Source organism: Anser brachyrhynchus (assembly GCF_964034855.1).
Source record: "Anser brachyrhynchus genome assembly, contig: SCAFFOLD_43, whole genome shotgun sequence".
Classification (NCBI taxonomy): Eukaryota; Metazoa; Chordata; class Aves; order Anseriformes; family Anatidae; genus Anser; species Anser brachyrhynchus.
In genome coordinates this window covers 49,041-62,289 of record NW_027663832.1, presented here as the reverse complement: position 1 = coordinate 62,289, position 13,249 = coordinate 49,041, and the positions used below count along the sequence as shown (strand labels likewise).

General features: G+C 54.1%; 1 protein-coding gene across 1 annotated transcript; it reads left to right on the top strand.

Moving 5' to 3' along the window:
* Nucleotides 1-8,705: 8,705 nt before the first annotated feature.
* Nucleotides 8,706-13,224, top strand: LOC308186768 (uncharacterized protein). Its single transcript, XM_080608948.1, has 6 exons — nt 8,706-10,154; nt 10,335-10,489; nt 10,880-11,660; nt 11,910-12,086; nt 12,336-12,491; nt 12,626-13,224. Exons 1-6 carry the CDS (start codon nt 10,053-10,055, stop codon nt 12,878-12,880), a joined length of 1,626 nt encoding a protein of 541 aa, XP_080465074.1. The 5' UTR covers nt 8,706-10,052; the 3' UTR covers nt 12,881-13,224.
* The last annotated feature ends 25 nt before the right edge of the window (nt 13,225-13,249 follow it).

Below are 13,249 nucleotides of genomic sequence, written 5' to 3'. Positions count from 1 at the left end.
CTGAACCCGAGTTAGACCCGAAAAAACACGTACGGTGCCACTTTCTGCCATCAAAAAGTGCTCTCAGCGGAAGCCTTTGGGTACACCTGAACTCCCTGGGGGAGCCTTTACGCAACCCCACACTCAACAGGACTCTGCGTCTTCACTCTTTCCTAACAACCCTAAACATAACCCTAACCGCAACAAGAAGCTGAACCCGAGTTAGACCCGAAAAAACACGTACGGTGCCACTTTCTGCCATCAAAAAGTGCTCTCAGCGGAAGCCTTTGGGTACACCTGAACTCCCTGGGGGAGCCTTTACGCAACCCCACACTCAACAGGACTCTGCGTCTTCACTCTTTCCTAACAACCCTAAACATAACCCTAACCGCAACAAGAAGCTGAACCCGAGTTAGACCCGAAAAAACACGTACGGTGCCACTTTCTGCCATCCAAAAGTGCTCTCAGCGGAAGCCTTTGGGTACACCTGAACTCCCTGGGGGAGCCTTTACGCAACCCCACACTCAACAGGACTCTGCGTCTTCACTCTTTCCTAACAACCCTAAACATAACCCTAACCGCAACAAGAAGCTGAACCCGAGTTAGACCCGAAAAAACACGTACGGTGCCACTTTCTGCCATCAAAAAGTGCTCTCAGCGGAAGCCTTTGGGTACACCTGAACTCCCTGGGGGAGCCTTTACGCAACCCCACACTCAACAGGACTCTGCGTCTTCACTCTTTCCTAACAACCCTAAACATAACCCTAACCGCAACAAGAAGCTGAACCCGAGTTAGACCCGAAAAAACACGTACGGTGCCACTTTCTGCCATCAAAAAGTGCTCTCAGCGGAAGCCTTTGGGTACACCTGAACTCCCTGGGGGAGCCTTTATGCAACCCCACACTCAACAGGACTCTGCGTCTTCACTCTTTCCTAACAACCCTAAACATAACCCTAACCGCAACAAGAAGCTCAACCCGAGTTAGACCCGAAAAAACACGTACGGTGCCACTTTCTGCCATCAAAAAGTGCTCTCAGCGGAAGCCTTTGGGTACACCTGAACTCCCTGGGGGAGCCTTTACGCAACCCCACACTCAACAGGACTCTGCGTCTTCACTCTTTCCTAACAACCCTAAACATAACCCTAACCGCAACAAGAAGCTCAACCCGAGTTAGACCCGAAAAAACACGTACGGTGCCACTTTCTGCCATCAAAAAGTGCTCTCAGCGGAAGCCTTTGGGTACACCTGAACTCCCTGGGGGAGCCTTTACGCAACCCCACACTCAACAGGACTCTGCGTCTTCACTCTTTCCTAACAACCCTAAACATAACCCTAACCGCAACAAGAAGCTGAACCCGAGTTAGACCCGAAAAAACACGTACGGTGCCACTTTCTGCCATCAAAAAGTGCTCTCAGCGGAAGCCTTTGGGTACACCTGAACTCCCTGGGGGAGCCTTTACGCAACCCCACACTCAACAGGACTCTGCGTCTTCACTCTTTCCTAACAACCCTAAACATAACCCTAACCGCAACAAGAAGCTGAACCCGAGTTAGACCCGAAAAAACACGTACGGTGCCACTTTCTGCCATCAAAAAGTGCTCTCAGCGGAAGCCTTTGGGTACACCTGAACTCCCTGGGGGAGCCTTTACGCAACCCCACACTCAACAGGACTCTGCGTCTTCACTCTTTCCTAACAACCCTAAACATAACCCTAACCGCAACAAGAAGCTCAACCCGAGTTAGACCCGAAAAAACACGTACGGTGCCACTTTCTGCCATCAAAAAGTGCTCTCAGCGGAAGCCTTTGGGTACACCTGAACTCCCTGGGGGAGCCTTTATGCAACCCCACACTCAACAGGACTCTGCGTCTTCACTCTTTCCTAACAACCCTAAACATAACCCTAACCGGAACAAGAAGCTCAACCCGAGTTAGACCCGAAAAAACACGTACGGTGCCACTTTCTGCCATCCAAAAGTGCTCTCAGCGGAAGCCTTTGGGTACACCTGAACTCCCTGGGGGAGCCTTTACGCAACCCCACACTCAACAGGACTCTGCGTCTTCACTCTTTCCTAACAACCCTAAACATAACCCTAACCGCAACAAGAAGCTGAACCCGAGTTAGACCCGAAAAAACACGTACGGTGCCACTTTCTGCCATCAAAAAGTGCTCTCAGCGGAAGCCTTTGGGTACACCTGAACTCCCTGGGGGAGCCTTTACGCAACCCCACACTCAACAGGACTCTGCGTCTTCACTCTTTCCTAACAACCCTAAACATAACCCTAACCGCAACAAGAAGCTGAACCCGAGTTAGACCCGAAAAAACACGTACGGTGCCACTTTCTGCCATCAAAAAGTGCTCTCAGCGGAAGCCTTTGGGTACACCTGAACTCCCTGGGGGAGCCTTTACGCAACCCCACACTCAACAGGACTCTGCGTCTTCACTCTTTCCTAACAACCCTAAACATAACCCTAACCGCAACAAGAAGCTGAACCCGAGTTAGACCCGAAAAAACACGTACGGTGCCACTTTCTGCCATCAAAAAGTGCTCTCAGCGGAAGCCTTTGGGTACACCTGAACTCCCTGGGGGAGCCTTTACGCAACCCCACACTCAACAGGACTCTGCGTCTTCACTCTTTCCTAACAACCCTAAACATAACCCTAACCGCAACAAGAAGCTGAACCCGAGTTAGACCCGAAAAAACACGTACGGTGCCACTTTCTGCCATCAAAAAGTGCTCTCAGCGGAAGCCTTTGGGTACACCTGAACTCCCTGGGGGAGCCTTTACGCAACCTCACACTCAACAGGACTCTGCGTCTTCACTCTTTCCTAACAACCCTAAACATAACCCTAACCGCAACAAGAAGCTCAACCCGAGTTAGACCCGAAAAAACACGTACGGTGCCACTTTCTGCCATCAAAAAGTGCTCTCAGCGGAAGCCTTTGGGTACACCTGAACTCCCTGGGGGAGCCTTTACGCAACCCCGCACTCAACAGGACTCTGCGTCTTCACTCTTTCCTAACAACCCTAAACATAACCCTAACCGCAACAAGAAGCTCAACCCGAGTTAGACCCGAAAAAACACGTACGGTGCCACTTTCTGCCATCAAAAAGTGCTCTCAGCGGAAGCCTTTGGGTACACCTGAACTCCCTGGGGGAGCCTTTACGCAACCCCGCACTCAACAGGACTCTGCGTCTTCACTCTTTCCTAACAACCCTAAACATAACCCTAACCGGAACAAGAAGCACAACCCGAGTTAGACCCGAAAAAACACGTACGGTGCCACTTTCTGCCATCCAAAAGTGCTCTCAGCGGAAGCCTTTGGGTACACCTGAACTCCCTGGGGGAGCCTTTACGCAACCCCACACTCAACAGGACTCTGCGTCTTCACTCTTTCCTAACAACCCTAAACATAACCCTAACCGCAACAAGAAGCTCAACCCGAGTTAGACCCGAAAAAACACGTACGGTGCCACTTTCTGCCATCCAAAAGTGCTCTCAGCGGAAGCCTTTGGGTACACCTGAACTCCCTGGGGGAGCCTTTACGCAACCCCACACTCAACAGGACTCTGCGTCTTCACTCTTTCCTAACAACCCTAAACATAACCCTAACCGCAACAAGAAGCTCAACCCGAGTTAGACCCGAAAAAACACGTACGGTGCCACTTTCTGCCATCAAAAAGTGCTCTCAGCGGAAGCCTTTGGGTACACCTGAACTCCCTGGGGGAGCCTTTACGCAACCCCACACTCAACAGGACTCTGCGTCTTCACTCTTTCCTAACAACCCTAAACATAACCCTAACCGCAACAAGAAGCTGAACCCGAGTTAGACCCGAAAAAACACGTACGGTGCCACTTTCTGCCATCAAAAAGTGCTCTCAGCGGAAGCCTTTGGGTACACCTGAACTCCCTGGGGGAGCCTTTACGCAACCCCACACTCAACAGGACTCTGCGTCTTCACTCTTTCCTAACAACCCTAAACATAACCCTAACCGCAACAAGAAGCTGAACCCGAGTTAGACCCGAAAAAACACGTACGGTGCCACTTTCTGCCATCAAAAAGTGCTCTCAGCGGAAGCCTTTGGGTACACCTGAACTCCCTGGGGGAGCCTTTACGCAACCCCACACTCAACAGGACTCTGCGTCTTCACTCTTTCCTAACAACCCTAAACATAACCCTAACCGCAACAAGAAGCTGAACCCGAGTTAGACCCGAAAAAACACGTACGGTGCCACTTTCTGCCATCAAAAAGTGCTCTCAGCGGAAGCCTTTGGGTACACCTGAACTCCCTGGGGGAGCCTTTACGCAACCCCACACTCAACAGGACTCTGCGTCTTCACTCTTTCCTAACAACCCTAAACATAACCCTAACCGCAACAAGAAGCTGAACCCGAGTTAGACCCGAAAAAACACGTACGGTGCCACTTTCTGCCATCCAAAAGTGCTCTCAGCGGAAGCCTTTGGGTACACCTGAACTCCCTGGGGGAGCCTTTACGCAACCCCACACTCAACAGGACTCTGCGTCTTCACTCTTTCCTAACAACCCTAAACATAACCCTAACCGCAACAAGAAGCTGAACCCGAGTTAGACCCGAAAAAACACGTACGGTGCCACTTTCTGCCATCAAAAAGTGCTCTCAGCGGAAGCCTTTGGGTACACCTGAACTCCCTGGGGGAGCCTTTACGCAACCCCACACTCAACAGGACTCTGCGTCTTCACTCTTTCCTAACAACCCTAAACATAACCCTAACCGCAACAAGAAGCTGAACCCGAGTTAGACCCGAAAAAACACGTACGGTGCCACTTTCTGCCATCAAAAAGTGCTCTCAGCGGAAGCCTTTGGGTACACCTGAACTCCCTGGGGGAGCCTTTACGCAACCCCACACTCAACAGGACTCTGCGTCTTCACTCTTTCCTAACAACCCTAAACATAACCCTAACCGCAACAAGAAGATGAACCCGAGTTAGACCCGAAAAAACACGTACGGTGCCACTTTCTGCCATCAAAAAGTGCTCTCAGCGGAAGCCTTTGGGTACACCTGAACTCCCTGGGGGAGCCTTTACGCAACCCCACACTCAACAGGACTCTGCGTCTTCACTCTTTCCTAACAACCCTAAACATAACCCTAACCGCAACAAGAAGCTGAACCCGAGTTAGACCCGAAAAAACACGTACGGTGCCACTTTCTGCCATCAAAAAGTGCTCTCAGCGGAAGCCTTTGGGTACACCTGAACTCCCTGGGGGAGCCTTTATGCAACCCCACACTCAACAGGACTCTGCGTCTTCACTCTTTCCTAACAACCCTAAACATAACCCTAACCGCAACAAGAAGCTCAACCCGAGTTAGACCCGAAAAAACACGTACGGTGCCACTTTCTGCCATCAAAAAGTGCTCTCAGCGGAAGCCTTTGGGTACACCTGAACTCCCTGGGGGAGCCTTTACGCAACCCCACACTCAACAGGACTCTGCGTCTTCACTCTTTCCTAACAACCCTAAACATAACCCTAACCGCAACAAGAAGCTCAACCCGAGTTAGACCCGAAAAAACACGTACGGTGCCACTTTCTGCCATCAAAAAGTGCTCTCAGCGGAAGCCTTTGGGTACACCTGAACTCCCTGGGGGAGCCTTTACGCAACCCCACACTCAACAGGACTCTGCGTCTTCACTCTTTCCTAACAACCCTAAACATAACCCTAACCGCAACAAGAAGCTGAACCCGAGTTAGACCCGAAAAAACACGTACGGTGCCACTTTCTGCCATCAAAAAGTGCTCTCAGCGGAAGCCTTTGGGTACACCTGAACTCCCTGGGGGAGCCTTTACGCAACCCCACACTCAACAGGACTCTGCGTCTTCACTCTTTCCTAACAACCCTAAACATAACCCTAACCGCAACAAGAAGCTGAACCCGAGTTAGACCCGAAAAAACACGTACGGTGCCACTTTCTGCCATCAAAAAGTGCTCTCAGCGGAAGCCTTTGGGTACACCTGAACTCCCTGGGGGAGCCTTTACGCAACCCCACACTCAACAGGACTCTGCGTCTTCACTCTTTCCTAACAACCCTAAACATAACCCTAACCGCAACAAGAAGCTCAACCCGAGTTAGACCCGAAAAAACACGTACGGTGCCACTTTCTGCCATCAAAAAGTGCTCTCAGCGGAAGCCTTTGGGTACACCTGAACTCCCTGGGGGAGCCTTTATGCAACCCCACACTCAACAGGACTCTGCGTCTTCACTCTTTCCTAACAACCCTAAACATAACCCTAACCGCAACAAGAAGCTCAACCCGAGTTAGACCCGAAAAAACACGTACGGTGCCACTTTCTGCCATCAAAAAGTGCTCTCAGCGGAAGCCTTTGGGTACACCTGAACTCCCTGGGGGAGCCTTTACGCAACCCCACACTCAACAGGACTCTGCGTCTTCACTCTTTCCTAACAACCCTAAACATAACCCTAACCGCAACAAGAAGCTCAACCCGAGTTAGACCCGAAAAAACACGTACGGTGCCACTTTCTGCCATCCAAAAGTGCTCTCAGCGGAAGCCTTTGGGTACACCTGAACTCCCTGGGGGAGCCTTTACGCAACCCCACACTCAACAGGACTCTGCGTCTTCACTCTTTCCTAACAACCCTAAACATAACCCTAACCGCAACAAGAAGCTCAACCCGAGTTAGACCCGAAAAAACACGTACAGTGCCACTTTCTGCCATCAAAAAGTGCTCTCAGCGGAAGCCTTTGGGTACACCTGAACTCCCTGGGGGAGCCTTTATGCAACCCCACACTCAACAGGACTCTGCGTCTTCACTCTTTCCTAACAACCCTAAACATAACCCTAACCGCAACAAGAAGCTGAACCCGAGTTAGACCCAAAAAAACACGTACAGTGCCACTTTCTCCCATCAAAAAGTGCTCTCAGCGGAAGCCTTTGGGTACACCTGAACTCCCTGGGGGAGCCTTTACGCAACCCCACACTCAACAGGACTCTGCGTCTTCACTCTTTCCTAACAACCCTAAACATAACCCTAACCGCAACAAGAAGCTGAACCCGACTTAGACCCGAAAAAACACGTACGGTGCCACTTTCTGCCATCAAAAAGTGCTCTCAGCGGAAGCCTTTGGGTACACCTGAACTCCCTGGGGGAGCCTTTACGCAACCCCACACTCAACAGGCCTTCACTCTTTCGAAACAACCCTAACCCGAACACTAACAATAACCCTAAACCCTAACCCTAACCCTAACCGTAACCCTAAACCTAACGCTAACCCTAACCCTAACACTAACCCTAACCCTAGCCCTAACCCTAAACCCTAAACCCTAATCCCTAAACCCTAACTCAAAACCCTAACCCTAAACACTAAACCTAAACCCTAACCCTAACCCTAACCCCTAACCCTAACCCTAACCCTAACCTTAATCCTGACCCTAACCCTAACCCTAAACCTAAACATAACCCTATGCCGAACCATAAACCTAACCCTAAGCCGAACCCTACTTAGACCCTTAAAAAGACATACGGTGCCACTTTCTGCCATCAAAAAGGGCTCTCAGCGGAAGCCTTTAGGTACACCTGAACTCCCTGGGGGAGCCTTTACGCAACCCCACACTCAGCAGGACTCTGCGCCTTCACTCTTTCCTAACAATCCTAAACATAACCCTAACCGCAACAAGAAGCTGAACCCGAGTTAGACCCGAAAAAACATGTATGGCGCCACTTTCTGCCATCAAAAAGTGCTCCCAGCAGAAGCACTTTTTGCATGTGGGCTTCCGTAAAGGCTCCCCAAGGGAGTTCAGGTGCACCCAACGTCTTCCCACCCTCCTTTTTTGGGTTTCCCCCCAATATTAAGAGTTCTTCCGTCCAATTTTGCGGGACCCCACAATTTTGAGGTTCCTTCCCCTAACTTGGGGCTTCCCCTAACTTAGGCCTAACCCCTAAGAACCCTGACCCCTAACCCTATGGCACCCACAGATCTAACCCTAACCCCTACCTCAAAAAACCCTAGAAACCCTAACCCTAAAAACCCTTACAGCCCTAACCCGATAAAATTTACCACACTAAACCCCTGAAGACCTACACCTAAAACCCCTAACCCTAAAAATTAAGACCCTCTAAACCCTAACCCAAAAAATTTAGACTCTGAAGGCCCTAACCCTGGAGACCCTAACCTTAAAAAAAAAATAAGACCTTAAAACCCTAACCCTAAATACCTAACCATAAATAAAACCCTAAGACCCTAACCCTAAAAACCCTATCAACACTAAAACCCCAAAAAACTTTAAAACTTTAACACACTAACGCCCAAACCCTAACCCTTATAACTCCAACCCTAACAACCTTAAAATCCTAACCCTAATCTCTGGAAACCCTAACCCTGAAACCCAACCCTAGTGCCTTAGCCCTGAAACCTTAAAACCACCCCCCAGAGGCAGGCCCCAACCCCCTCCAGATGCAAGCCCGAAAGGTGTACAACCAGCTCCAAACCCCCCCCCCCAGACGCAGGCCCCAAGCCCCCCCAGAAGCAGGCCCCTACGTTGTACAACCAGCACCCAACCCCCCCAGATGCAAGCCCCAAAGGTGCACAAGCAGCTCCAAACCTCCCCCCCCCCAACCCAGGCTTCCACAGTGTACGAGCAGCTCCCAACCCCCCCCAACACAGGCTCCTATACTGTACAACCAACATACTGTTGGTGGGACGGCTCCTCCTCTGCCACACTTGCAAGAACTGGCAGCTAAGATGGGAGGCTTTGGATGCTCTTCACTACCTCTTCCGATTCATCCAGAAAAACAGTAAGAGAAGCTGTGGTGGGCTGCCCTCCCCTCCAGACACAGGCACTGCCTGATGCACTTGCTTGTTTTCCTAAGTAGTGCCACGGATCCTTCTTGTAGAGACCTCTAGAGTGGTCTTCCCAGAGAGAGGAAGACTTCATTCACTTCCTCTCCTTGAGCGGGGAGGTTTTAACAGGCTGCCACCGCGATGCCACCAGCGCTGCCTCACCTCTGCTCCTGACCCATATGCTCTCTCCCAGCCTGTTGGTGTCCCATTTATCCAAGCCGCTCCTTCACAAAGGAGACGACCCCCCTGCCCCATCTTCCCCACCTCCCCTGAAGATCTTGCATCCCTGCACTACAGCGCTCCAGCCATGCGAGCCGCACCCCACGCCTCAGTTAGTCCAACAGCGTTTTAGTTGTGTGATTGCATGCAGGGCTCTCATTCCTTTGAGTGTCCCAGGCCGGGAGCATGTGCATGCGTACACCCGAGGCACATGCCACTCCTTGCTCTCTTGAGATCTCTGTTGTTCCCACCACCTGTCCACCTTTGCTTTCCATCTCTGTCCAACGCTTCCGCCCTGGGCTCTGCATCATATCCTCCCTCCTCAGCCATTCCTACTCAAAAGCTCTTTTCACCGGTTGCCAAGCCTCTTAACAAAAGCGGCTTGTCCTTGTGAATCTTCTTTTTGTCCCCCTCCACCGTCCTGTTTAGGAAGCACAGCACCAGAAGATACTCAAGAGCCTCAAGAAGAAGCTGAGGCCATATCCTGGCTTCCTTCACCCACTACCACTGACGTTGCCTTGGTAATGAGTTCCTCCCTCGCTGGCACACTCGTCCCATCAGCAGCAGGAGACTTGTGGGAGCACAGGGCTCCAGCAGCAGTGCGGCTGGCACGGCCTCACTGTTCCTGGCCCGAGCGTTCCTGCTGTCCCTGAGTAGGACGTCTCCATAGGTGGTACTCCAGCCTCACAGCAGCAGTTCCTCCTGGCCCTCCTGGCCACCAGCAAGCCCTGGATATCTGCAGGGCCAGCACACCGGGCCCGGGCCTCCAACCCTAGTCCCTCACCCTGAGGGCTCTTCTCAGCCCCCACCACGCAGGGACTGCAGCCCCTGCTTCCTGCTTTCCTGTGGCACTGCTGCCAGCACGGCCAGGCATCTGTCTTCAGAGCTGCTCTCACCGCTCAGTTCTGCAGCACCATCAGGGCACTCGGTGTGACGTGTCTTACGTCCCTTCCTCCCTGTAGAACTTTGGACAACACCTCCGGCCGTCTCAGAGGACAGACGTCATCCTCATGGTCATTGAAGCGCTGAGAGACTCCAGCTTCTACGACAAGCAGGAGGCCAGCAGCGTGTTGGACATGGCCATCCAAGACCCTGCCTCCTGGCTGACCGATGTAAGTGGCCTGTAGTTGGATTGCCCTGCCCGTTAGCCCATTTCAGGCCCCGGTTCCTCCCTCCCAAATCCAGCCCTCTCAGGCACCTCAGGCCGTTTGAAGCCATCAGAGAGTGATGGGAAGGGCGGTTGTGTCAGTAGTAGCTGAAAATAGGGCTGCGCTCAACTTTTTCCTCTCCAGGTGCCAAAGATCGTGAGATGCATCCACGGAAGCGTGGAGTGCATCAGCACGGCACCAGCCCGGCAGAGACTGGACATACTCATCCTCTGGCTGACCAACCAGTGGCCAATGAAGGTGGTCAGGAGCCTGCTGAAGATCTCGCCGTCGTCTGACAGGTACTGGCATGACAACCCTAAGGGCTTCTTGTATGGGAGGGGAGGGGACAGGAGACTTTCTGCCTGACGGATCCACAGAAAACTCCACGCTACGTTTACAGAGCAGGGCCCTCCATGCCGCCACGCTTTCCAGCCGTGGTTCCTTGGCCACAGCCAGGGCAGCCAGAGCTGACCAGGCCAGCCAGGATCCCCGCCACCACGCTCCCTGCCCGCCCCACATGAATGTCATCCCTGCCCTCTCCTGCTTGCCCAGCCAGGGCTCTCGGGGCACCCCAAGTGAGGGGGGCGGCAGGGCCAGGGCTGCAGGACAGCCTGGGGCCTGCGGGGCCTGTGCAGGCCATGGCGCCGTGGCGGAGCGTGCCCTGCTGACCGAGTGCTCTGTCCTTGCAGCGCTGCCCTGGCCATGTGGGAAGCAATGTTTTCCCACAACCAGACTATGGAGAAGGTCCTGAGGGAGACACTTGACGTGCTCCAGGACCAGCAGCTGCGCAGGCTCCCTGGCCTCATCACAGACGACAACTGCATCCGTCACTTGGCGGTGAGTTACCGGGCGAGGCCTTGCTCCTCTTCAGGGCCGTGCGTGTGCCTCTGCCCATCTACCCCCAAACTGGCAGCTCCTCCAGGACGTACGTGCAGGAGGAGCAGGCAAAGAAAGGCTGCTGGGTGCTGCCAGGCACGGGGCACGCAGGGGCCCTGCGGCCCTCCACAGCCACAGCTGCCCCAGGACGGGCTGCCTGGCCCCGGTGCCCCTGGCCTGAGCCGCCAGGAGAGCCAGGAGCCGCACGGTGCCTGCAGCCCTGCAGGCTCTGGCAGTCTCTCGATGCTGTGTTCATTTCAGCTGCTGGCCCGCGCGGATGTTGGACAAGAGGACTTGGATGCCGTGTACCATCTCCAGAGGCTCTTGAAGCATCCCAGCCAAGCGATGCACTCACTGGTGCTCCACGTTCTCCTCCCCGTGTCAGAGAGACCTGCAATGGTGAGCAGGGCACACTTATGTGAAGGCCGGTGCGCCTTTGTCCTGAAGGTATCATGGCCTTCTCACGGCCAGCTGGGAGGTCTCTGCTCTGCCTGCAGCTCTGTGGCGCAGAAGAAACGATCAAGAAATGGAGGCCATGGAGGGGCCCAGCGGCTCTCTGGGGAGCTTTCCATGCGTGCAGGGTTACCAACCCAGGTACCTGTTGGGGCTGGTCCGAAAAGGGGACACAGAGTCTTTGCTCAGCTGCCCTCCTTTTCCTACCCTTGCTCCCCTCACATACGCAATGGGTGCCCATGGCCATTGCCTGTCTGGTGGCTGCTTCCCGGTGCGCTTCTTGTGCTGCCTCTCCACAAGCAAGATGGGAGCCTGGTGCTCTGGCACCACAGGGTTTTGGCCAGGGTGGCCTTTCATTGCTTCTCCAAAAGGAAACTGTCCTTCATACAGGCAAGAAGAATTCCGGTCCTGCTGCCAGGCATCATGGAGGGCCTGCAGGCTGCCAAGGCTGACACCAAGTTGAAGGCCCTGCTTCTCATCGGAAACGTCATGGGTCATGTGAAGAGGAAGCAGGCCAGCTCCATCGCTCTGCAAGTGGCTGGGGAGATCCTGCCACTGTTTAACGACGTAAGGCTGCTGCGGGACCTGAGCCCACAAATGGGCACTCTAATGACAGCTGCCCCCCGTGACGGAGACCTATTACGTTCCCTCTAGTGGGGCTGCGTCCTTTCGCTGTGGCTACTGATCTGGCCACAGCTCCTTTGAGCAGACTCTGATTCTGCAGCACCTCCATTCGCTTCACCCACCCTAACGCCCCTGCTCACCGCGGGCAGGGAGCGCCTCTTGCTGAAGTCTTCCCCTCCTCCTCCCTACCAGGAGTGCAGCCAGGTGCAAGAGCTCTCCATCTGCCTCTACAACAAAGTGATGCAGCTTGTGTTACGGTGCCACAGGAGACAGATGAAGAAGATCGTGCGGAGGGGCCTGCTCCCACTCTTTTTTCACCTGAGCGACCAGACCCAGAGCGTGGCCAAGGTCCGTACGTCATACCTGACTAGAGGGACTAGCACACTGCCGCCACAGGGGTTGCCTTGTGGGGAGGCAAGGCTTGCAGCCAGGTCCCCTTCCCTGGGCTGTGGTGCCATCCCTCAGCTTCTGCTGCTCTGCAGGCCTCCGTGGAAGCCCTTGTCACCGCTGCAGACTTCCTGAAGCGGGAAGAACTCAAGCGCCTGGCCCAGACAGAGCAGACCTGGAGGATCGCAGAGTGCTTGGTAACGACGACGCCCTGGTCCCAGCTCGATAATCCTGCCCAGCTTCCCCAGAGCACGCCGCCTAAAGCCGCATCCTTGCTCCCTTCCCTCCAGCACAGAGCCCAGAGCGCTCCTCTGCAGGCCCCTCTCCCCTCCCCGTCCCCTGGAAGCTGAAGGAGCCCCTGGCCCACCTGGGTCTCAGCAGCAGGACAGAGGGGGCTGAGCACCCCCCAGCCCCCTTGGCCAGCGGCTCTCTCCAAACCTCAGCCCCACAGGGCTGGTGGCTGGGAGATGGGAACGGCCTGAGGGGAAGGGGGGGCGTTGGCAGGAGGGGGTGGTCTGTCCAGCTGGGCAGGGTCTGCCAGCCCCGTAACCTTGTGCTCTCTCCAGCTCGTGCAGGACAAGAGGATGGTGGAGGAATACCTGCAGCAGAGCCTGCCGTACCTGCAGCACACTCAGGTCACCTTGCGCGAGGCAGCCGTGAGGTTCATCGGTGAGCCACAGCCCCCGGCGTCCCTCTTTTGGCAGCCTTCGGCAGCCCCA

Excerpts from the sequence above, each read along its gene's own strand:
- LOC308186768 (XM_080608948.1), top strand. The coding sequence starts at position 10,053 with ATGGTCATTGAAGCGCTGAGAGACTCCAGCTTCTACGACAAGCAGGAG. Across the intron at positions 11,661-11,909 it reads GTGCAGGGTTACCAACCCAG|GCAAGAAGAATTCCGGTCCT; the intron begins GTACCTGTTGGG and ends TCCTTCATACAG. Across the intron at positions 12,492-12,625 it reads AGACCCAGAGCGTGGCCAAG|GCCTCCGTGGAAGCCCTTGT; the intron begins GTCCGTACGTCA and ends GCTGCTCTGCAG.